Source organism: Salarias fasciatus, chromosome 20 (assembly GCF_902148845.1).
Source record: "Salarias fasciatus chromosome 20, fSalaFa1.1, whole genome shotgun sequence".
Lineage (NCBI taxonomy): Eukaryota > Metazoa > Chordata > Actinopteri > Blenniiformes > Blenniidae > Salarias > Salarias fasciatus.
The window spans coordinates 26656159-26680446 of record NC_043764.1 but is presented as its reverse complement, the minus strand read 5'-3'; the positions used below and the strand labels follow the sequence as shown (position 1 = coordinate 26680446).

The 24288-nt window shown below is 46.9% G+C and overlaps 3 protein-coding genes across 6 annotated transcripts; all 3 read right to left on the bottom strand.

Annotated features, from left to right (window-relative positions):
* Nucleotides 1-203: 203 nt before the first annotated feature.
* Nucleotides 204-2696, bottom strand: mrgbp (MRG/MORF4L binding protein). The gene is made up of 5 exons (XM_030119009.1): nt 2476-2696; nt 1702-1823; nt 1509-1590; nt 1333-1407; nt 204-1093 (listed from the first exon to the last, which is right to left on the bottom strand). Exons 1-5 carry the CDS (start codon nt 2615-2617, stop codon nt 822-824), a joined length of 693 nt encoding a protein of 230 aa, XP_029974869.1. The 5' UTR covers nt 2618-2696; the 3' UTR covers nt 204-821.
* On the bottom strand, nt 1265-12500 carry hm13 (histocompatibility (minor) 13). 3 transcript variants are annotated; one of them, XR_003933763.1, is made up of 13 exons: nt 12127-12500; nt 10845-10880; nt 9550-9648; nt 9382-9464; nt 8883-8971; nt 8388-8473; nt 8150-8275; nt 8018-8075; nt 7792-7912; nt 7600-7702; nt 7393-7478; nt 5743-5959; nt 1265-1296 (listed from the first exon to the last, which is right to left on the bottom strand). XR_003933763.1 is itself a non-coding variant. In XM_030119004.1 (12 exons), the coding sequence occupies exons 1-12, from the start codon at nt 12328-12330 to the stop codon at nt 5890-5892; spliced, it is 1161 nt and encodes a 386-aa protein (XP_029974864.1). In that variant the 5' UTR covers nt 12331-12500; the 3' UTR covers nt 5263-5889. The 3 variants fall into 3 exon arrangements, 2 of the variants coding, with proteins under 2 accessions (XP_029974864.1, XP_029974865.1); XM_030119004.1 differs by lacking the exon at nt 1265-1296 and having other exon boundaries at nt 5263-5959; XM_030119005.1 differs by lacking the exons at nt 1265-1296; nt 10845-10880 and having other exon boundaries at nt 5263-5959; nt 12127-12499.
* A 1671-nt stretch (nt 12501-14171) lies between these two features.
* On the bottom strand, nt 14172-24043 carry LOC115408317 (deoxyribonuclease-1-like 1). 2 transcript variants are annotated; one of them, XM_030119006.1, is made up of 10 exons: nt 23933-24043; nt 21646-21812; nt 21456-21544; nt 19565-19576; nt 16852-16938; nt 16663-16760; nt 16463-16575; nt 15614-15771; nt 15380-15476; nt 14173-15247 (listed from the first exon to the last, which is right to left on the bottom strand). In XM_030119006.1, exons 2-10 carry the CDS (start codon nt 21802-21804, stop codon nt 15116-15118), a joined length of 945 nt encoding a protein of 314 aa, XP_029974866.1. In that variant the 5' UTR covers nt 21805-21812; nt 23933-24043; the 3' UTR covers nt 14173-15115. The 2 variants fall into 2 exon arrangements, with proteins under 2 accessions (XP_029974867.1, XP_029974866.1); XM_030119007.1 differs by lacking the exon at nt 19565-19576 and having other exon boundaries at nt 14172-15247.
* Between the last annotated feature and the right edge of the window lie 245 nt (nt 24044-24288).

The following is a 24288-nucleotide window of genomic DNA, read 5'->3' as shown; positions in this document are numbered from 1 at the left end:
CGGTGACCGTCAACTCTAAAACTACCAGGACCAGGAGAGTCTGGACTGGGAGACACAGCACTGTGGAGGTAAACATTGCTGTTGCTCGTCTATGCGCAGAAGAAACAGCAGCAGTTCCCACAGTCTACACAGAGATGGAGCCTGAATTAAAAAGTTATTTCCCGTTTCCATGGAGATGGATCGTTTTCAAGTCTAGGTTTTAAGGATCAGAGGAAAAACTGAACTTTGAGCTTCACAAACACAATTTTATTGCAGTTTAACAGTCTTATTTTAATGCTCGGCTTCAAACTGAAAGTGTGAGAAACTGAAAACACACCGTCAGGGTGACCGCCCGAGAACCCCCACACCTCCACCGGGGGCTCGAACTCACGTCACACACTGTACCCTCAGCTTTAACACATATTCACTTACATCTGCAGCTGCTGCAGGTGAGCAGGAGGCTGCGTCACTGCTGCAGATCGGTTCTGAGAGGAGGAACTGTGTGTTACTGCGTTTATCTTTAGGTGTGTGTGTGTGTGTGTGTAAGCCTCTCCTCTTCCTGGCTGCAAGGCGTTTGCTGCTGCGTGTGAACCTCACACACTCAGAGGAGTTTCTGCAGCAGCAGCCGAGAGCCGATCAAGTGAACGGAGGGAGGATGATGATGATGAAGATGACGAAGATGAGCCAAACAGAACAAACCCGAGGGTCCAGACCCCCCCCCACAAACTACGCACACATTAACCTCACTAACACAGTCACGCGTGTCACTTCCTGTCGCGACACTGGCTCCGCCTCCTCTCCATCTCAGTCTGTCAAAGTCCGATCAGGCCCCGCCCCCCTCCTCAGGTGCGCCTCCTCTTCACGCCTCCGGGACTCGCCGGGTTGGAGGAGGACAGGAGCTTCTCGGCCGCCCGGCTCCTCTTCCTCTTCTCCGCCTCCTTCCCTCCTGCTCCTCCGCTCCCCCCACCTCCTCCACCTCCTCCTCCTCCTCCTCCTGCAGCTCCCGACGAAGCAGCTGCTCCTCCCTCGCTCCCTCCTTTCTCCTTGTCACGCTCTCTCTCTTTGTCCCGACCGCTGCTCGTTCGCTCCGACATCTTCACTGAGGAGTTGCTCCCTGCGGAGAGGAGACAGTGAGGACAACCCAGCCAGGAGGGGGATACAACACACACACACACACACACACACACACACACACACACACACACACACACACACACACACACACACACACACACACACACACACACACACACACACACACACACACACACACACACACACACACACACACACACACACACACACACACACACACACCTGAGCATATCTCCTACAAGCACAAACGTTGATTACCTTCTTCATGTGTAGCAGGAGGCTCTCTCTCCATTTTGAACTCTTCTTTGCTATCCTCCTCCGAGCCCAGCTTACCTACACAATACACACACACACACACACACACACACACACAGGGTAACTATGGTGTCTATCAGAGTGCGTGTGACATGTGTGTTTCTTGGACTCGTCTTCACCTTCTTTCACTTCCTGGATGATGTCGTCAGGTAGACTGAAGCTCTTCTCCGAGTTTGGGAACGGCAGGATCTCCGACTCGTGCTGCGACACACCAATACCTCAGTGAGAGTCTGTGTGTATCTGTGTGTATGTGTGTGTGTGTGTGTGTGTGTGTGTGTGTGTGTGTGTGTGTGTGTGTGTGCGCGCACTAACCAGAGCTTGCATGTCGTACATGGTTCCCAGGTGGTCCCAGATCACGGAGGAGGAGACCTGACGGCCAATGTTCTGGCTGAACTTGTCTCGAATGCAAATCATGTGGAAGTGTCTGTTTACTCCTATACACATACACACACACACACACACACACACACACACACACACACACACACACACACACACACACACACAATACATTCAGTTGGAGTTGTATCCATCAGCAGGAGGAAGATGCTCTATGATCTGGATGCTAGCTGAGGTTACACCCGGGGAACTGTCAGTGTGTATCAGGCCCTGCTGACACCATGTTCACCAGTGAATCTGTGTTTTGGGTGTCTTGTTAACACGACAATGGCGCTCAGAGTCACTGAAAACACGGGTTTCTGAAGATGCTGCAGCTGTCTCTGTGTGGACTGCAGGAAAATGTAACGTTTCTGAAATGCTACTAACTCAACAATAACGACAATGGAGACCGCCTTTTGACGTACTGCTGGTTTATCGGGATGTTTCGGCATTAATCACTACTGCAGCGGGACAGAAACTAAACAGCTCCATCACATTGATAATATTTGGGCTCGTTTAGGTCAAAGGGCAGCTCTGCTATTTCAGTTAACTGTAACGAGTTACTGGCTCGCTGACAGGAGTAATGGAGCTAAATGTCATTTTATCAGTTACTGGTTCTTCCTGGGAAGTGAAAAGGACCAATCACGTGAAGCCGAGGGGGAGCTGCACGTAAACAAAAGGTCACGGGAGGCTCGCGCAGCTTCTCACCGACAGGTTTGTGTCCGATCATCGCGTGGAACAGACAGACCTCCACTTCGTGGCTCCACACCACCGGCTCCTCCCCGGAGCCCAGCCCCGGCTCCGGGGGCTTCTCCTCGGCCTGGCTCAGCGTCACGTCGGCCTCCCCCATGTCTGTCCGGGTCTGAGACAACCGGAGCTACAACCGGAGCTCCGTCTGCACGAGCCGCCGGGACACGAACACTTCCGGCTGACGCTACAAACACCGGATGCTGTGAACTCCACCGCGGTGCATGCCGGGATGTCTGCAGCGCGCTCCGGACGGCGCCATATTTAAAATGTCAGCACGTAGAAATATAAACACAGAACCGAGCTAGATGGATTAAATGATTTATTCCGTCTTTAAATTACCGAGCATTACTTTTTGAACTGCTGCTTCTTTGAGAGAAAAAGAAACCATTACTTGTGTGTTTGTGTGCAATTATTATGCTTAAAAGCATTGTAGGCCGTAATTATGTTATTATTTTGTTAATAACTACAGATACTCAACCAAATATTAATATAATTGACACATATTGACGTATCAGGATCCTTTAGAGAAATTTTTAATGAGTCCATCTTCTAAACCAGAATTCTGAAATGAATTTTAGTTCAGGATCCACATACAGTCCAGTTTCATCTTGAGTTGGCCGTACTGGTAGAATGGAGCTGTAAAAATCTTTATTTTCAAGTTTTTCTTTGCTGTGGGCCATGGTTGTGGCAGGGTATAAGTTTAAAAAAAGCAGATGTGTTCACAAAACCAAACAATTATTATTTCAATATAAAGAAAACTTTCATGAAGCCTTCTGATATAAAATACAGTGAAACATCCAAATCTCTTCTCCTATAGCAGTTACACTGTGCATACTGCATGTTTTTATAAACTCACCAGAACAGCATGGCTTTGAGGCCAGTTTGACTGCAAGAATGAAGCTATCTTACATAGCAGCATCTCAGGTCTCAGTGTTCAGTCTAAAAGTCTTGAGAATACACACACACACCATATATATATATATATATATATGGTGTGTGTGTGTGTATTCTATATATATATATATATATATATATATATATATATATATATATATATATACCCGTCGTTTAGTGAAAGAAAAATTTGCAGTGGTCAGAGAAGACACAACTTGAATCTGACAAAAGTAGTAAGAAATAAAAATTCTATGAAATTTAACCAATGAACGTCCGGCATTGCTTTTCAACCATGCTTCAACAAAATTATTTAAAAAAAATAAACTTATGAAACAGGTATGGACAAAAATGAGGTACCTTTAACTTAATATTTAGTTGCACAACCTTTTGAGGCAATCAAACGATTCCTGCAACTGTTAAAGAGACTTCTGCACCTTTCAGCAGGTATTTCGGCCACTCCTCATGAGCAAACTGCTCCAGCTGCCTCAGATTGAAGGGAGCCTTTTCCAGACGACATGTGTCAGCTCCTTCCAAAGATGTTCGATAGGATTTCGGTCAGGGCTCAAAGAAGGCCACTAGAGAATAGTCCAATGTTTTCCTCTTAGCCATTCTTGGGTGTTTTTAGCTGTGTGTTTTGGGTCATTGTCCTGTTGCAAAACCCATGACCTGCGACTGAGACCAAGCTTTCTGACACTGCAGCACATTTCTCTCTAGAATCCCTTGATAGTCTTGAGATTTCATTGTACGATGCACAGGTTCAAGACACCCTGTGCCAGATGCAGCAAAGCAGCTCCAAAATATAACAGAGCCTCCTCCATGTTTCACAGCAGGGACCGTGTTCTTTTCTTGACAATGCTTCATTTTTCTTTCTGTGAACATAGAGCTGATGTGCCTTGGCAAAAACTTCCATTTTTGTCTCATCTGTCCACTGGACATTCTCCCAGAAGCTTTGTGGCTTGTCAACATGTAGTTTGGCAAATTCCAGTCTGGCTTTTTTATGACTGTTTTTAACAATGGTGTCCTCCTTAGTCGTCTCCCATGAAGTCCACTTTGGTTCAAACGACGGATGGTGCGATCTGACACTGATGTTCCTTGAGCTTGAAGTTCATCTTCAATCTCTTTAGAAGTTTTTCTGGGCTCTTTTGCTACCATTCGTATTATCCGTCTCATTTATTTGTCATCAATTTTCCTCCTGTGGCCACGTCCAGGAAGGTTGGCTACAGTCCCATGAATCTTGAATTTCTGAATAATATGTGCAGCTGTAGTCACAGGAACATCGAACTGCTTGGAGATTGTCTTATAGCCTTTACCTTTAACATGCTTGTCTATCACTTTCTTTCTAATCTCTAATTTCTGTCTAAACTCTTTGCTTTGCTTCCTCTGGTCCATGTTGAGTGTGGTACACTTCATGTCACCAAAAAGCACAGCGACAACCTGTCGACCTGTATATGAGCCACTGACTGATTACAAGATTGTAGACACCTGTGATGCTAATTACTTCGTCTGTATATTTTCACCATATATACCACTGGTTTTGGTCTAAATGCCTTATGTCTTACAACTCTGAGATAATGTAAAAAAAACAGAAGTTCCATGCTTTTCACGAGAGCAATGAAAGCTTGAAACAGCACAAGACCCACAAAATCGTCATTATTTTAAAGAGAGGTGAACTTCCTCTAGCCATCTCCCCGTTTTGCTCATGTCATCTGAGGAAACACTGTCACCTACAGGTTAAACATGGATTAGAAACACAGATATTCGTGAAATGTGTTTCCGACATGTGTTTTAGTTTGAGAGGACTGTTTAAAGTGGAACGGGCTGAGAGCTTCACAGATTCACACTGACTCGGAGTGATGCGTCGCTACACGCTGATCCAAACACCAAAAAGTTTAATTTGCGAACAAAAATAAGATACAGTCGCCTCCACGGATACAAGCAGAGGAAATAAAAGGTTACATTTGAAAGTGGGAGGAGCTTCACGGAGCGCAGCGAGATGAACTTTTTACATCAAAATACAAAAAAAACTCTTAAAAGGATCGCAAACATCCTCCTCCTCTGCTCCACCAATCAGGTGTGAGAATGACACCGAGCCGTCAGAGGAGGTTCAGTCCTCCCTTTACTCACCGCACTCCTCCTGCGCTTCCTCCCTTTACTCCCCCCTCCCCCTCCTCCCCCCACAGGTCAAAGTGCAAAAGTGAAAAACATCACGCTGACCAATCAGAGCCGAGCTGCATTCCCCAAGTTTCTGCAGACACACACTCACTCGCACGCACGCACGCACGCACGCACACACACACACGCACACACGCACGCACAGACCGGTGTTCCCACAGTTACACACAAACTCGATGAAGACGTGAGCCCCGTTTCCCCCGGTGACCAACGATAAGCAGGGGAGCGGGAGGGAGGGGGGCGGGGCTCCTGTGAAATGTGGCGGCAGCAGGCTGGAAAGAAGGGGGAGGGGCTTCCAGAGGGATGCTATTGGTCCTTCTTCTCTGGTTCTGACGATTCCTCTTTCTTGGCGTCCTCTGGAGAAGTCTCCTCGTACCTGCGAAGGAGCGCAGGAGGAGGAAAGCCAGTTCAGAGAGACGAGACAACATCGCAGAGTCAGAAGAGTAACTGTTTTATACCATAACGAGTCATTTTCACATGGGAGACCTGATGACTCCTCCTCCTCCGCGGAGGTGAGTGGAGGAGGCTGTGTGTCTTAAACCCCGTTTACACAACAATGCCTGAAGTGAAAAGGCATCGTTTGTGTTGTTTTTGTTTCAGAAGAGTCTTTCTTGGGTTTATACTGCAACAATTTGAAAATCGCAGTTTTCGTGTTGAGCCACTAGTGGGTGCTGTTGGTTGTTTCTGTAATTAAGCCACACCCACAAAACAATACATTATAAACACTAACAATGGAAGTACAGGGACACTGGCACAGACAGACGACCAAGTCAGTCTGCTTGTTTCAATACACACTAACGTCTTTAGTCTTAACTTAAGTCATGGTGGATTAAGGCCCCGAGCACACGACGACGTTTCAAGAGAAAAACCCATTGTTTTTGAATTTTTGTTTCAGAAAACTTTCATGATCACTCTGAAAACAATATGCATTTACATGAAAAATGGCAGAAACACGGAAAACGATGTAGGTAGCCACTAGTGGCCACACAAACACACACACGTGCGCAGAGAACATGAACAAAGACATGGACAGGGACATTCGTATGGACAGACCACCAAGCTGCAGTATTATTACTGACTCTCAGTTATAAAGCCATCAACTCTCAGGAGAATGAGGACTGGGAGTCATTGACACCCTTAGGAAACCGTTGTCACTGTCCATCTAGTGAGCATGTGCAGAACAACTACTTCCCACGGCCGTGGTGCTCGTGTCATGAAGACACAAACGGACCGGCTCCGAGCGTCGCTCCCGTGTGAACGGAGACCAAAAACACGTTTTCACTTGAACATGTCGTGCTAACGAGGCCTGAATCTCCTTGGGCTTTTTACCTGCCCCGGGTGAGACAGGGAGTGGGGTAATGTTGGGGGGGCGGGGCTTCTACATGCAGCTCAGCTGTACGCGACGGCGACGGGGCGAGAGGCCCGTCGCCATGGAGACTGTATCCATGGAGCTGGCCAGGCTAGCAGGAGAACCGCTAACGGTCGGGAAGGAGGAAAGTCTGGGAGACGTTGGGAGGAACTCCACTGAGGACTCAAAGCTACCGGCGGAGGAGGGGGAGGGAGGGGGAGAGAGAGAGAAGAAGGAGGAAGAGGAGGAGGATGAAGAAAGGAGAAAGACAGAAAAGGAGTTCAGTTCAGTTTGAGGTTTCTAAAGTGGTTTCTGATCTGAGAAAAGAAGAGGAGGACACGAAGGGGGTAGTAGTTACGAGGAGGAAGAGGTGGAGGAAGGACACTTCCTGTCTGATCACACTGACACAGGAAGTGAAAGTGAACCTGACCGCTCTAATGGTGGTTGCCGTGGTTACCGACCTGAACATCTCGGTGAGTTCGCCCTTGATGAGCGCCACGATGACGGGGAATCCAACGCAGGCCGGGACCAGGTAGAGCAGGGCGGGCTGCGGACGCAGAGGTCAGAGGTCACGCCTCGTCACGGGGGTCAGAGGTCACGCCTCGTCACGGGGGTCACGGGGGTCAGAGGTCACGCCTCGTCACGGGGGTGCACAGGCGAGCTCCTACCTGAGCGTGTTTGAAGGTGTGCATGACGAAGATGGTGAGGCCCAATCCGAAGATGTAGGCCAGGAAGCTGGCGTAGAAATACGTCCGACTGTTCTTCTTTAGGCTGTTGGGAGAAAACAGAGGAGGAACAAGTGATACAGCAGCAGGAGGGGGAGGAGTGGGAGGAGCAGCAGCAGGAGGGGGCGGGGCTACCTGACGTCGAAGCGCAGCAGCAGGGCGATGAAGATTCCCGGGATGACGATGTCTCCCAGACCCAACATGGCGAAGTTACTGGCTCCCAGACCTTTCTCCAGCAGGTCCTGAGGAAACACCACTGGAGGAGGGGGGGGGGCAGTGGTGGGGGGAGGGGTCAGCGGTGATGTCACACAGGTGAGACCCCGCCCACCAGTGTGATGTCACCACACGCCTTCATACTCACGCTTGATCGGTGCTTCGAATGACTTCGCAACCGTCACCATGACATTGGTCCCAAATACCTGCAGACGGCGAGGGAGGGGTCAGTCTGAGTGCGCGCACGCGCGCGTGTGTGTGTGTGGTCTCAGATTCTCACCCAGAAGACGTCGTAGATGAACAGCCCCCCCAGCAGGATGCAGCCGGTACTGACGTTGTTGAGGTGCAGCAGCTCCACGCCGTTCAGGGCGAACGCCAGGCCGAACAGGTTGTTGGCGATCCAGTGCTGTGAAGTCACAAAACACACACACGCACACACACACACACAGACACTATTGGTCGTTGGCTCTGTGGAGTGACCGGACTCGGCTGATTGGCCGAGTGCCACCAGGAGTTACCTTCTTGAGCAGGTACCAGACTCCGACCACGCTGCTGATCAGCAGACACACCAGGTTCTTCGTGTCGAACTCATAGTTCAAGATTTCTGCGGAGACAACAGACACAATCAGTCTCATTGTGTCCATGCATTTCAGAGAGTGTGCATGCAGCATGGGACAGAGTGTGTATTATACCTGTGGATGCTGCATAGTGTGCAGCACATGTTTTCATACATCATGCATGTTGTATAGGTGCTTAATGCAATGTATGCATGTGTAATATGGAGAGCATTTAAGGCGTATTGTGCATGTGAGTGTGTGTGTATCGTATCATGCGTAGCGCATTGCATGCATGCGTGTTGCGCAGTTTGTTGCAGGCGTGCATGTCGTACTGCAGGTATGAGTAGCATGTGCAGTGTATCGTGCCTGCGCATTGTGTGTGTGTGTGTGTGTGTGTGTGTGTGTGTGTGTGTGTGTGTGTGTGTGTGTGTGTGTGTGTGTGTGTGTGTGTCTGACCTTCCTTGGCTTCTCCTGCTCCTTGTGTGAACAGCAGCTGATACTGTTTGTTTGGGAGAGACTCCGGAAACATTCTGCACATGAAAGGACTGAGAGACACGAAAAGGAGCACTGTTAATATCATACTGTTATACTGTGTGTGTGTGTGTGTGTGTGTGTGTGTGTGTTCTCGTATTTCTATCCTTGTTGGGGCCAAATGTCCCCACAAGGATAGCAAAACGTGGAACGACGTGCCTTGTGGGGACCTTTTTCCGGTCCTAAGTAGGAGAAACAGTGTTTTCTTGACCATGTTGTTGTTACTGAAAAAAGTAAAAGTGCAAAAACATTTCTTTAGGGTTAGGCTTTGTTGTGGTGTGGGTTAGGGTTAGGGTAAGGGTCAGGGTTAGGGGCTAGACATGAATGGGAGTCAATGGAAGGTCCCCACAAGGATAGAAATACGAGACTGTGTGTGTGTGTGTGTGTGTGTGTGTGTGTGTGTGTGTGTGTGTGCGTGTGTTACCTCATGGTGTGAGACAGAGCCAGGACTCCCAGCACAAAGAAGTAAACGGACAACAGCAGGTTGATGTACTCCTGAGAAAACATCTGAAACACAAACACACATTAGGTACACGCACACACACACACACAATCTCACACACACAAGCACACCTGAGAGACCCTCGCTCACCTTGAAGAAGAGGTAGAGGCCGAACAGGGTGCAGCTGGCGATGATGGGGAAGCGGGCGGCGTCCCGGCTCGTGATGGTTTCTGGCATGTCTGCTGCATTCTGGGAGAACAGACACACACACACACACACACAGTGAAGACACCAGGGGTCAACAAAATCAAATACACAACAACAACAACACACAGTCACAACGTGCAGTTTGACTGGGAAACACACTGCAGCACCACGCTCACTGGGACAAGCGTGCAGAAGAACCCGGTTTGACTCTGCTGCGCTTTATCAGCAGGAGAAGAAGAAGCTCCGGCCTCCAGCTCTCACACTGGCACCCGACACACTGCACCTCCCATTTCTCCTCTCAAACCCCCCAGAGACGGTAAGTGGGTTAGTGGGACAGAGCGGCAGCAGGAGGAGGAAGAGGAGGAGGAGGAAGAGGATCCTGATCCCACAGGGTCCCTGACAGGAGCCTGAATGAGCTCTGCAGAGTTTTACAGAGTGCAGCTGGGAGACTTTGAACGCACCATGAAGCAACAGACTGAAACCGAGTGTTTGTGGTTTGATGCAACGCTGCGTGTGTTTTCCTAAATGTGTGTGTGTGTGTGTGTGTGTGCAGTGGAGGCGCCGCAGAGGCCTGGACTATGAGGCGGGCTGAACACACCCAGGATTTCTCCCCGTTACCTGGGCTGACTGATCCAGACATTCGCAATCCCAAGAAGCATTACTTCAGCACACTGCGTCATACCTGGTGCCACATAAATAAAGCTGAATTGAATTGAGTGGTCACAAAAAAGGGGCAGAGTTTCCAGGGTCTGACCAATGATAAACCCTAACTTCACCGAACCGACAGGTTTTATGAAAAAAAAAAAAAAAAAAAGACGACTTCAAACACATCATGCAGGACAAGAGCAACACTGTTACCGCAGCAAAAGCCAAAAGGAACGCTGGCAGAAAATAGACGACTCTGTTAATGTGTAACTTCATGAAATCATACAACATCAATTCTTCGGACATTCTGCACTCTGATCACTCAATTTCACCTTATTGTACACAGACATGTCCTACCTTCAGTTTAGATTTCCCGTTGAGTTCTTTTCTTTAGCCGTTAAATGTAAGTTAACCGTGCTGATTCGCCCTGAAACAAGTTTACTTGCTTCGTAGTGCAGAGAATCGAGGGTTGACCCTGAAGTTATCTCCATTAAGCTTCACAGTACAGGCCTCAGCAACCTGGGTGGATGTTGTAAACAGGCTGTGTGTGTGTGTGTGTGTGTGTGTGTGTCCAAAGCAGCTCTCATACTCACTCTGAACACAGAATCGTACTCATTTTCCCCGAGCTCCTACAGACAGACGGACGGACGGACGGACAGGATGGAGGGAGAGACAGATGAGCAGACAGACGGAGAGAAGGACAAAAGAGGAGGAAACTGAAACAACCAATCAGAGATCAGAGAGTGGCCGACTAATTATGACACTGTTGTTATTGTGAGGTCGAGGGGTCGCCCATCAATCTGACATCAGAGAGAGCCAATCAGAGAGCAGCTTTTAACCATCAGTGTCTCACACAACAGAAGAGACAGGAAGATCCTACACACACACACACACACACACACACACACACACACACACACACACACACACACACACACACACACACACTTTAACATACTTTTTAGCTTTGGTGTAACATGTGATGTCTTCATCAGGTCTACAAGAGGAAGATCTCATCCCAAACATGTTGTCTGTGAGTGCATGTACATGTACACACACACACACACACACACACACACACACACACAGTTACTGTTAAGCTTGGCAAACATGTGTTGTAACATGTGTGATGTCCCAGCCTTCATCCCACACCTCAACCTAAACAAACACACACACACACACACACACACACACACACACACACACACACACACTTTGACTTTGTAGTAACGTGTGACTTCTCAGCCTTCATCAAATCACACACCACGCGGACTGAGGTTAGGGGACACCTCATCACTAACACACACACACACACACACACACACACACACACACACACACACACACACACACGCACGCGCACACACACATACACGTTACACACACGTTAGCTGTTGTAACGTGTGAAGACATCTGAGCCTTATTTTCACAACTCATCCTAAACATGTGCGTGTGTACACACACACACACACACACACACACACACACACACACACACACACACACAGTCAACAGGTGACACATTAACAACTATTAAATAAATGAGCGTCAGGTGCGATAAGGGGACAAATACGCACATCTATAGGATGTGATTCAGGAAATACATCGAGCACTGAAGACGTGTCTTCAATAACGAGTTAAAGCGGTGACAATAGAGCTGATGTCGCCGTGGTAATAACAGTTGAACGGGGAGTTTTAGAGGCGGAATGAAGGAGACATTCTGCCTCCGGAACTCTCCCATTTGGTCGGATTCTTCTAAAACACGTTTCCAAACACAAACAGCTGCTACCCCCCGTTAGCCGAGCCGGCTAGCCGGGGAGACGAGCAGCCGGGGCCCGTTAGCCCGCCTTCGCCTCCGCCTCCCCGGACTCGTACCTTGGACTTGGAGCAGGTGACGGAGCGCAGAGCGCCGAAGAAGATGGGCAGCAGCGCCATGAAGACCAGGCTGCCGTACGCCAGCGCCGTGCCCTCCGGAGTGGCCACGAACTTGGCCGTTGCGTTCAGAGCCTCCGTGCCGTTGGAGTCGGAGGCGTTGAGGGCCTCCGGGGCCGGGACCGGGACCGGGTCAGCCTGGGACATGGTGGTCTACGGACGGGCTTCAGTGGGGGGCGGGGATGCGGTGGACACTGGTTCGGTGGTACAGAGATGGAGGCTGAAGCCGACTGGTGCTCATTCATCTACGGCCGCTGGAGCCGACTGGAGTCCGTAAGGCCACGTTTACTAAAGCAGGAGCGGAGATAGGAGGACGCGGAGAGCTGCAGGCGAGAGCTCTCACTCTGCTTCCTGTCTGCAGACAGAGGGCTAAGCTAAGCAAACACTCAAATGCAAACAAGCGAACTCAGAAAAACGTGTGAGTGTGATACATCACTACAAAATAGACGATCTGCGTCAACAGGAAGAAGAATTTTCTTCACTGATGGAACAAGTTGTTCTGACTCAACGGGCCTGCATCGCCCCCTATGGCCAAGAATCACATTACAGGCGGGATAATAAATCTCAAATGGTAAAATCATAGAGGTAATACCAGTAGAATTAGAAATGTAATACATTTAAAATTATAGACATAATGTTGGTGACGTTATAGACACGACACAGGTAGAAGCAAAAACATATTATCAGTGGAATTACAGACATCATCGAAGTAGAATCATAGATGCACATTAAGTAGAATCAGAGCTAATACCTGGAAGGGTTAGGGTTAGGATTGGGGTTGGAGTTAACCCTAACCTAACCCTAGAATCATCGAAACGATACAGATAGAATTATTGAGGCAAAACATTTAAAATAAGATATAACATACAGGGAAAATTATAGACATAATATAGGTTAAACCATAAACCACTCAGTCTGAATCTTAGTGTTGTGTTCACTACTCTTGAGGAATTAGTTTTTTTGTTGTTTTGTTTTTTAATCTTTTTTCTCTGAGAGTTTTGCAGTTTGCTTTGTGGTTTGGCAGACTGGATTTGAGCCACTTGCGGGCTGGCTTTGAGCCATGGGCCTTATGTTTGACATCCCTGTTTTACAACCTTATGCTCCATCAATATCACCAGTCAAGTCGCTAATCGTTTTCAATAGCCAGTTTAAATTATGCTCCAAGCTTTTTTTTTTTTTACTATAATGAAGCTGTGTCACTACTTTTCTTTCTGTAGGAAACTGGTGTTTCCAGTAAAGGGCAACGACAGCATTTCTCCAGGCAATGATACAATATATTCTCACCCTTTTCATGTATTTATGCATTTTATCCACAAATTCAATTTGTTTTAAAGACTAGCTAAGCATTTAATTCCCATGGTGCAGTTGCAGTGAACTACTTCCATATCAAATAATGTTTTAATGTGTTACAGTGACTCCTAAAAGCTTTATGCTGAAAGGACGACACATGTGAGTACGATAACCTGCAAACTTAAGATTATCAGCCTCAGAGAAATACATTTCTGATTCAACTCATGAATTCCTTTATTTTTAGTTACTGAACCGATAAAGACAAAGGGATAGTTAGGAAACCAGAGCACTTGGAGAAAAACCCCCAGACACAGGAAGAACATGGAAGCTCCACACAGGAAGACCTGACAGCCTTCAGCCTGGAACAAACTTCTACACTTCTTTTTTTTCTGTCTCCAGACCTTCACTTCTTCTCTCTCCTTGGCAGCCTCTTTCTGAGCTTTATCCTGCTGTTTGTCACTGAAGGAGTCGAGCTCGCCCAGCTTGATCTTGTCGACGAGTGCCTGGATGTCCAGTTTGGTCCTCCTCTTGTCCTCTATCCATTCCTCCTCCTTGGCCTTGATCTCACCGTGCAGTTGAGCTTCCAGAGCTTGAATTTTTTTCTCCCAGTCAGCCTCCACCCGATGGAGTTTTTTTTTTTTTTTTGTCAATCAAGTTTAACCACAAAGAAAACTCTGGGCCAAACTCACACATTTGTGAATTTTATTCCTTCAATATTAAATACACCTTTTAAATGACCTTTAATAGAGCAAGAGTCAGACCTGTGGGCCAAAACAGGACCAGCAGAAGCTCCACTTTAACTATGGGATGACTGTCAATGTGTGAAATTGTATGTATAATAATAATACTCACAGTGAAGAGGTATGAATGGAGCACCAGCAATATTGAAGAACTCTCATTAAAATACCATCTTTGGTTGAAAAGTATCGATAAAGTAGTCATATGTGTTTTAGTGCACCAACTGACCGTGTCCATCTCTACATGACAGGAGTGTGCCGTCTTCTGATGGCTCCATCCAGCAGGATAACACACCACACAGAGAGGAAACCATCTCAAACACCGTTTAACACGATGTAAAAGTAATTCAATTTTGTTTGTTAACGTCGTCGTGAAGAACCTCTGGGCTGTCATCCTTAAGGCCCGTGGACCAGAAGCGGCCCAGCAGAGGGTGCAAATGAGCACAGAGGAAAGAGCAACATTCACTGTCATCTGTCGCTGAAATAATTTGCATTCTGGTGACATTTTACATGTTATTTATTCAGTTGTCACATTTTTCACTTCAATCTGCAAAACGTAAAGCTTCCGAGCCGTGGAAATAAGAATATATACACCTAAATCTCTAAAAGTCACACAGACATTACACATTAATGTGAGTGCCTGTGTGTATTAAAACATGCTAATAAAACATTTTAAATGGACAAGTTTAATGATACTTAATTTCAAATATAAACATTACGGACACGTTTAAGTGCCAAATTTCATTCATTATTAAAAAAAAATCTAACATTTTTACAATGTCTTGAGACGTTTACACAGACAGACATAAATGACGTCCACAGCTGAACACACAAAACAGATAAACAGGTAAACAAACAGATGGCGGTGATCTGGAGTCCTTAAAAAGTCCAAGACGAACAAACAATCACAGAGCGAACAGTAAGGAGCGCAAGACCAAAGAGAGGCTGAGGAGGAGCCACGGGGGCGTGGCCCGGAGGAAGAGGGCGGAGCTCTTCAGCACCACCTTCAGGGGGTGGTGGTCGCTGAGCTCCAGCACCTGTCAGAGGAAGGGGGGGGGGTTAGGCCTCGTGGATGCAACGTGTTCAGAAGGACACATTCAAATGGTCTTCTTTCGGTGAACTCATTAATAGGCCCCTGACCTTAGAATAAAAAAAAAAAAAAGCCAAACCTTGTTCTTGGTGAGTTTGAACTCTTTGCCGACGTCGAAGACTCCGGCAGAAAACGGTTGGATGGTCTTCAGGAAGGGCTCTCCGTGGACTACGATCCTGAAAAGGTTCAAAGCAACACAAGCATAGAGAGAAGACAAGAGATCTAACTTCTAAATGTCTTAAAGGCCCTGATGTTGAAAGGTCAAGAACAGATACTGAGCAGCACTGCTGAAAACACACACGTGAACACACACCTGTCATATGCACAGTTGGTGTCTTCACTGACAGTAGTGTCGACTTTGTCTCCGATCAGCCAGGAGAAATTGGAGTTCTTGTAGAGTCTGATGGATTTTCTGGTGGTTCTGGTCACGTAGGCGCAGGCGGCGTGGAAATCTCCCAGAAACATCACATTCTACACACACACACACACACACACACACACACACACACACACACACACACACACACACACACACACACACACACACACACACACACACACACACACACACACACACACACACACACACACACACACACACACACACACACACACACACACACAGTATAGTTTTGCACAAGGGAGATAAAGCTTGTGAGTTTTTCCCACAGTTAACTACTCAGACCCGTTTACACAACAATGTTTTAAGTGAAAACATTACTTTGGAGTTTTTGTTTCAGAAAAGTTCTGCATTTATAAAGTGAAATCTTTGATAACGATGGAGTTTTCATGCTGGGCCACTAGTGGCTGCTGTTGGTTGTTTTTGTAACAAAACTACACACACATGCTGCAGAGAGCAATGAGAGAACACAGACGTTCGTATGGACAGACCATCAAGTTGGATTGTTGTTGTCCATCTACTGAACATGAGCAGGAGATCATGTACAGTACAGCTCATGTACAGTCACAGCACTTCCTAAAGCTTGCATTTGACCCGGTTTCTAATGCCCAGAGTCGGGGCATTTTCAAACAACAGAGATTGAGTGGGAGTGTCTTCAAAAAGTTGTGTTTTCAGGGAATCTGAGACACCCAAAGCTTCTGCATGTTAACTTGAAAAGGTTGTGGTGTAAATCTGAGTAAACTTTGAGGACGGGAGCTTCACCTTGTTGTTCCACTTCTTGCTGACCTCCAGGAAGACGTCGTACAGCCAGTCGATCTCCTGCGCCGCCTGGTCAGGATCCGAGTGCAGAGGAACCAGGATGAAACTCTTGATGGCTGTGGGACGGAGGCCGGAAGAGGAAAATGAGGAAGAGGATTGTGTAACTGATGAAAGCAGGATGAAGAGCTTCTGCCCTCACTGACCTGTTTTATTGCTCTGGACCTGAATCGCAAACGGAGGTCTGACAAACTTCTGCTTCCCCTTGTACTGATCCTGACCCGTCACATTGACCGTCTCAACCCTGCAGCAGAGCGAGACGAGGAGGATGAGGAGGAGGAGCGATGAAGGCTCACAGCAGCAGGATGCTCTCACCTCAGAGGTGTGTCTCTCACCTGTAGATGAAGACATACTTCTGCATGTCTTCGGCCGAGGTACCCAGAGCCTTACTGGCCACAGACTTGTAGCTGAAGTCGTCATACCTCAACAGAGCAGAGAGAAGTGGACGTAAAACCACAGCACATAGCGCACACACACACACAAACGCAGACACACACACAGAGCAGAATGCAGGACTCAGCCATCAGGTCACAAGTCGGCTCCGTTTCCAACAATCAGCGGTCGGACGTCCATCCACAGCCAGTCACATGGACACTGTCGCAGAGGAAGGCGTCCAACGTGTCTCCTTCAGTTTCTCATATTTCTACCACGTTCTTCACATTTTAATGAAACCTACCAACGTCTGACCAACGAGACTGTTCAGTGCGAAGATTTGGAGCTCCACAGTGGGAAACATGTCGTTTCTCAGTCGGTTTTCAGCAGTCAGACGTCTGTAAATAAGGACCCGTGCAGCAACTATTTTAACAACTTTACGATAGTCTGAAACAACCTCTGAACGTCTGAACCAGCTAACGTGACAAGTTTAACAGGAGGGACTTTTCCTTTTTTGCAGATGACACCACTTTTTGAGGCCTATATTACTCAGAAATTGAAAAAGATGCAAACTTTGACACATTGATTGGTTAGCGTGTCAACGTCGCACTGAAAAGAAGAAATTTAACCAGACTTACTTGACAAACAGCAGAATGCAGCTGTGTCATCAGCATAGAGGGACTGTTATATGCACAGGTGAACACTTGAAACTATAGATCGCCTATTTTCCAAGTCATGTAACAGTGTGTACAAATCCCGGAAATTACAGCAACTCGAAAAACTGGATTTTTAACAGACTGCATGTTTTTCCTGTTATTACAACAGTTGATTCAAAATTTAGTTGAGAAGTTTCGACAATGGTTTAAGGCCATCTCACAGCTTAGGAGAGTATTCTAACTGACACTGACATTTTCAAAGCTTCAGACAGGAGAAACTAAAGACACAATGAAGAGTAAATCTTCAGCCTGAAAACCTGAACCGGGATTGTTTTGGAGTGACGAGTGGATGGACCTCTGGTGACTTTGCTGCTCTCCAGCTCAGAAAGGAGACGCTCACGTCTGTGCGAGGAGGGGAAAGCAGAAAACCCGGAAACTTTCCCCTTTAACCCAGGTCCAGTAATTAAAACCACATGACTTCTGAAGGCCATAAACAGGAAGTCACAGGTGGAGGAAGCTGCCGAGTCCAGCAGTCTGCTCCTGCACCGTGTGACGGGGAGACAGAGGTGGTGGAGAATCGCTGCAGTTTCTCAGTATTGAGCTGAAGAGTCAGGCTGGGCTGCTGCTGCGATTCAGTGTTTTTCAGATTATAGAAGTTTTTCCACTGAATCAGACAGCAGGATCTCCAAACGCACCTGCTCCATCGCCAAGTCAGCCGCTCCGTTTGCTCCCAAATCCAATTTGAAATCACTCCACGACGACGACGACAATAATCCATGCAGCAATAATCACAGTCATGCTCTGAACCCTGAACAGCCCCCCTCCCACATGGATCAACAATGAGAAAAGCCCCAAGCAAAACAAAGATGGCTCCAGATGAGACTCCCCACAGGGTCTCATCTGGAGCCACCAGCTCACATGCATCTGCTAGCAGAAAGCCTTCAGAACACACTAACACACTGACACCAAAGTGAGTCATGAACGGACAGGATCAGACAGAAAGCAGCTGAGCAGCAAAGCCTGGAGGCGCCGATTCAGTCCAATCCAGACAAGAAGACACGGACTGCGCTCCCCATCGGGAAACCTGTCCTCTGTGAACCTAGACGCTTTGAATTTTTTTTTTTTTTGCATCCATGATTGAGTTAGTTGAGTGGGCTATCCAGGAAGGTTGCAGGCTGGATCCCCCATCTCCTCTTGTCAAGCTGTTGAAGTGTTCTTGAGCAAGACACTGCTCCCAGTGGATGGATTGAGTACCTTGCATGGCAGCCGCCTCCATTGGTGTGTGAATCTGGGGTGAAATTCATTCACTATCTTTTCTTTTTCTGCAGATCAGGGGTGCCAAACATTGTAGTTCAGAGGTCGCATACAGCCCACTTCACCTTGAGTGGGCAGGACTGGTAAAACAGTGTCATAAATAACCTTTAAAATTAAACCTTTTCTTTGTTGTGGTGCAGAGTATTTTCACAAAAACAAAAAATAAGAGAAAATGAACACAATCTCAACAAAACCAAAGTTAATAAAACTTTCTGGTGCAAAACGAAGTGAAACGTCAAAGCTCCTGTCCGACAGCTGTTGCTTTATGCACGTTTTTGCAGCTCACCCTGACGTCATGGTTTTGAAACTCTTGTGTGCCAGTTTTGGACCACAGGCCTTATGTTTGACACCCCTGCGAAAGCTGTCACGGCACATTGCGAGCGGACGATTTCAAGCTGATCTTGGAGTGAAAACTTTACTCAGTGATAAAGGTGGAGAAGACATCGGATCCGGATCAAGCAGGTTAAGATTTCAGCTTGGGTAACACTTCATTTTGTCTGCCTGCATCTTTGTGTGAGCACGGCGTTGGGGTGTGGATGACTTTACGAATCCCCGTTTTGAAGGAAACCGTCCATGAGGCTCCAAAATAAAGTGTTACCGCTCATCACTGAGCCGGTTAGGATTAGTAAGAGGACGTAAATGAAGGTGATTTGGAGTGCTTGATTAGATCGGATGGTGTTACGCATGCTGAGAAAATCCACTGTACCTGTCAGTGGCCCTGTAGAGGCAGACAGCACACACACACATCAGTGTCACCACACACACATGCACAAACACACACACTGCTGACAGCAGACTGATCCTGTCAGAGCTCGTTCTGGTTCGACGCTACAAAATAAAGCTGCTCAGAATCACTGTTTTTCAGTAGAAAATTCAGGTAAGTTCAGAGAAAAAAAATGAGGTGAAGCGACTCTGAACAAACCAGTTTGTGAAGATGAGGAACGTTCAGAAGGAACACTGGATGTTTCTCATTGTGCAAATATCGGAAGCTGCAACATTTCAACCTGTAAAGTGAGTCTCGGAGCAGAATGAGTCTCCATCAAGATCAGCTGCTGCGACACAGCCTGCTCATACAGCCCTGACAGCTTCAACACGCTGAACAAATCCTGGATGTTTACGCACCGTTTACACCACAACGTTACAAGTGAGAACATTTTCCGTTTTTGTTTCAGACAAGTTTCTTGCTTTTACACAGCAACGCTTTTAAAGGATAAGTTCGGTTTCAACAGTTTTCACGTTGTTTATAGAACGAAGTAGGACAATATACTCACCCAGAAGGCTTTTCTGATCCGATAAGTTTTTCGGGAGAAATGTAGATCCAAAGTCGAGCTGCAGACATCCGAATACTGTTAGCCAATGGGGCATGTGTGCCGCCGGCTCCCAAAACTGCTTTAATCATCCAAAAACTCATTAGTTTCACCAATATTTCGTCATGGTCCGCTCACGCCACTCCTCCACCACAGCCCGGTGTCGCGAGATACATGCTGTTGCGGTTTTACAGATCTCTGAAGTGAATACGGTGATTAGGATGGAAACTGAAGTACATTCACCAAGAGACACAGTAGGTGGCGCTGTGCACCTAAGTTGTTGGTCACCACCCGCTCCAAAGAAGAAGAAGAAGATCTCTGCAGAGTGAATGTACTTCAGTTTACATGCTAATCACCGTGTTCACTTCACAGATCTGTAAAAGCGCAACAGCATGTATTTTGAGACACCGGGCTGTCGTGGAGGAGTGGCGTGAGCGGACCATGAGAAAATATTGGTAAAACTAACGAGTTTTTGGACGATTAAAGCCGTTTTGGGAGCCGGCGCCACACATGCCCCATTGGCTAACCGTATAAGGATGTCTGCAGCTCGACTTTGGATCTACAGTTCTCCCGAAACACTTATCGGATCAGAAAAGCCTTCTGGGTGAGAATATTGTCCTACTTAGTTCTATAAACAACGTGAAAACTGTTGAAACCGAACTTATCCTTTAAGAACTGTCACAGAAACCAGAAACCGATGCACTTAGCATGCCGGGCCAGTAGTGGGTGCTGTTTGTTTAGGTAATGAAAACACACACCTGTGCAGATTGTTGTCATCGTCCATCTGCTGAGCATGTGCAGAAGAGCGATTTACTATGAACGTCATGGACATGCACAGTAGCAGCACTTTGAAAAAGCTGAGGTCGCCTCGGTTTCCACGGTGACGGAATGGAGGCGTTTTCAAACAACAGTCCATCCAGGAAGCTGTGATCGCAACAACCGATTCAACCAATCTCTGTGAATTCAGTTTTGTCCAGAATTCACCGAAATTAATTGAATCAATCACAACTTCCTGGAGGGAGTGAAAAGGTTGCGTGTTCCGACCCCGAGCAACTAACTGATCACCCAAACCCCTACGGATGCTTTAGCGTTTTCGTTTGAAAACGTCGTCGTGTAAACAGGGTCTCAGTCAATGTTTGACTTCGACCGGCGCCCGTCAACCGCAGAACAGTTCAGACGCTGCGCTCCTCATCGCGGCGTGGAGCTGGAGCCCACTGAGGCCGACACGTCCGTATGAGCAGAGCCGGGACGAAATTCATCTGAGGTGAACTCAAAAAGCGACAAACTCACCTGTTGAGAGACTTGAGCAGAGCGGCGATGGCTTTACCGTCAGGATCGACCACGTGCTGCAGGAGCGCCAAGTCACAGCGGGACAACACCTACACACACACACACACACACCATTACAGCTCACAGACACTGTTTTTATTAGACACATAACATACACCCAGAACTGTGTGTGTGTGTGTGTGTGTGTTACCCGTGTCAGAGTGTGTATGACTTTGTAGCTCTTGGCCTTGTTTATGGTGAATCTCTGGACATTGTAGGAGCAGATGGTGAATCCTGAACTGGCTGCTGTGCAGATCAACAGTGTGATCCAGAGGAGGAGCTGAAGAAGATGGGGAGAGCGCCACCTCATGGCTGAACCTGGCGGTGAGATGAAACAGTCTCAGTATGACAGGAAACTCACGCCGTGCAGGGGGGGCTCAACCCGTGGCTCTCAAACTCCATGAAGCTCTCAGGATATTCCAGCGAATAAACATTTTAATTTCATTTTGATTTTATTTGCAAATAGTCTAATCCCCAGGCTAAAAGGAGAAAAAGAAGGGAGACCAATTAAAATGGCTAGAAAAGCTGGATTTATTAAGAAAAATAAAAAACAGGAAAACTGTTCAGACTAAATTGATTAAAATTAGTGTAGCTTTTCTGAGGAAACAGGGAAACATGAAGGAAAAAGTAAGAGAAAAACAAAAAAGGAGAAAAACATTGAAAAAAGTAAGAAAAATAACAATGAACCGGGACAGAGCAACAGAGCTCAGATCCAGGAGGAAACGCCCTGAAGATGAGCTGTCGACACGTCAAAAGAATGAAATGAAATGAAAAACAGATGTTACTTCCCCTTTTCAGCTAGAGTAGAAGTACATGACAGGCAGGCAGACTGATCGATAAAAACAGTCTCACTGCTGCAAAACACAGTTTCACATATTATGAAACTGCTGTGAAACAGTGAGTCACTTTATTGACTTTACTGCTCCGAGGCCCACAGCAGACTCATGGAGATGTTTGAGCTACTCTGGTCAGGTTTTAGATCAGCATAGAGACATTATTCTATCATAAATAGAGAATAATCTCTGCTCTCAGTTGCAGATTGGGGTTAATCTGAGAAGAGAACGGCGCGAAGCAGCTGTCTGGTTGGACTGGTTGGACAGAGGGGAGATAGATGGTGAACGTGTTGAGGCATGAAGCGCCGGCGGCTGAAGCTCAAACGGCCTCCTCAGCCCTGCGTCCAGCTGCGACTTCTCTCTCTCACACACACACACACACACGATCCCATTGATCCGAGGCCGTGCCGTTCTGAGGCTAAACGTGGAGATCTGCTTCACGCAGATAAAACATGGAAGAGAACATCAGTCTCACACTGACTCCACCAATAAAAAAACACACACAGTCACACGTGTGTCAGTGTGTTTCAGTTCTGACTCCTCCCAGGTGCAGCTGGGTGGACCAGAACAACAACTTCACATAAAAAAAGACACACGGAGTTCTAGATAAAACAGCTGCCGCCAAAACAGATTTAAATAGAGCTTCTGTCACAGGAAAACCACAACCATACAGCATTATCATAAAGACCAGGACACACTTACATCAAGTCCCAGACACAAGATAATTTCAATCCCTGTTTGCGTAGCAGAATTTCAAAAGAAAAACACCGTATTTGCTTTTTTGTTTCAATTGCGTCTGCAGTGCCTCTGAGCAGAGCAGTGCTGTCATGTAAACAGACCCCTGAAACGCAGTGGAAGTTTTGCGTTTTTGCTTGAAAACTTTGCCATGTCCAAGAAGTGATTGGAATTCTTTAATATTGCAGTAACCACCTCAGTGTTCCTTTAAAAAAAAAAGGTGACTATTAATGATTACCTGAATGCACATAATCTATAGGGTAATCTTTTGGCAATGCCACATTACGTTTCGGGTTAGTGGTATGTTGTGGTGGCTGTCAAAAGTTGTCTCCAGTACAAAGCAGTTGTGTTAAGATGACTTTGTTTACTGCTGCAGAAGGAGTGACTCATCAACCCCAAACAAACTAATCAGTCCAAATCATGGAGTATTCCCTTCCCATTGATGGATATAACTTCACCTGAATTCAGTCGGTTATCAGACTGACCCACACAGAGCTGACAGTTCAACATTAACCAAGCTGTGTAATCATTGTTGCCACCAAGTGAATGATTACTTTCTACAGAGTTTAACAGAGATCTATCCAGCTGTTTTTAACTTTTAAACATATAGTTTCAGGTTTAGGTTTGTTTTAGATGAACTGTCCATAACTTCCAGAGGACCTCTTGGGAAGTTTCCAGGTTTCCTGCTTTGATGAACAAACAGACACACCTGAGAGCTCAGAGAAACAGGAAGTGTGTTCACATGATCTCAACACACTTCAATCTGGGTCAGACACACATACAAAAGTTCAGGGTACTCAGCACACACACATCCATATACACACACACACACACAGGAACATATACTCACACACATACACACAGGTGTACCTGTCTAGATGAGTGGAGGGTCTGTGTTTCTCTGCCGCGGACGCTCTGGTTGTCTCCCGCAGGGTGGAGGCTCTCAGCCGCAGGTCTCGGATTAAACCACGCCCACTCCAGAAACACCTTCCTGCTGTCCCAGGTGAGCCACGCCTCCTGCCTCATTACCTGCGCTGCATTCAGAGACTGCAGGACATCTTAAGGTTATCGAGCGTAGATGTGGAAAGAGGTCTTTCCCCAAAGAATTAATCAAGTATGATTATTTCATTGTGTTTTTAATAAACCCATTAATTCATCCATCCATTCATCTTACAAGGCTAACCCCAGATAAATATAGGTAGAGTGAAGGCACACACCTGGACAAG

Coding starts and splice junctions, on each gene's coding strand:
- mrgbp (XM_030119009.1), bottom strand. CDS start 2,617: ATGGGGGAGGCCGACGTGACGCTGAGCCAGGCCGAGGAGAAGCCCCCG. Junction 1,591..1,701: donor TGTACGACATGCAAGCTCTG/GTTAGTGCGCGC, acceptor GGTGTGTCGCAG/CACGAGTCGGAGATCCTGCC. Junction 1,094..1,332: donor TCCTGCTACACATGAAGAAG/GTAATCAACGTT, acceptor TCCTCTCCGCAG/GGAGCAACTCCTCAGTGAAG.
- LOC115408317 (XM_030119006.1), bottom strand. CDS start 21,804: ATGAGGTGGCGCTCTCCCCATCTTCTTCAGCTCCTCCTCTGGATCACA. Junction 21,545..21,645: donor TCATACACACTCTGACACGG/GTAACACACACA, acceptor GTGTGTGTGTAG/GTGTTGTCCCGCTGTGACTT. Junction 16,761..16,851: donor AAGTATGTCTTCATCTACAG/GTGAGAGACACA, acceptor GCTCTGCTGCAG/GGTTGAGACGGTCAATGTGA.
- hm13 (XM_030119004.1), bottom strand. CDS start 12,330: ATGTCCCAGGCTGACCCGGTCCCGGTCCCGGCCCCGGAGGCCCTCAAC. Junction 10,881..12,126: donor TCACCTGCTCCAAGTCCAAG/GTACGAGTCCGG, acceptor GTCTGTCTGTAG/GAGCTCGGGGAAAATGAGTA. Junction 8,076..8,149: donor TCATCTACGACGTCTTCTGG/GTGAGAATCTGA, acceptor CGCCGTCTGCAG/GTATTTGGGACCAATGTCAT.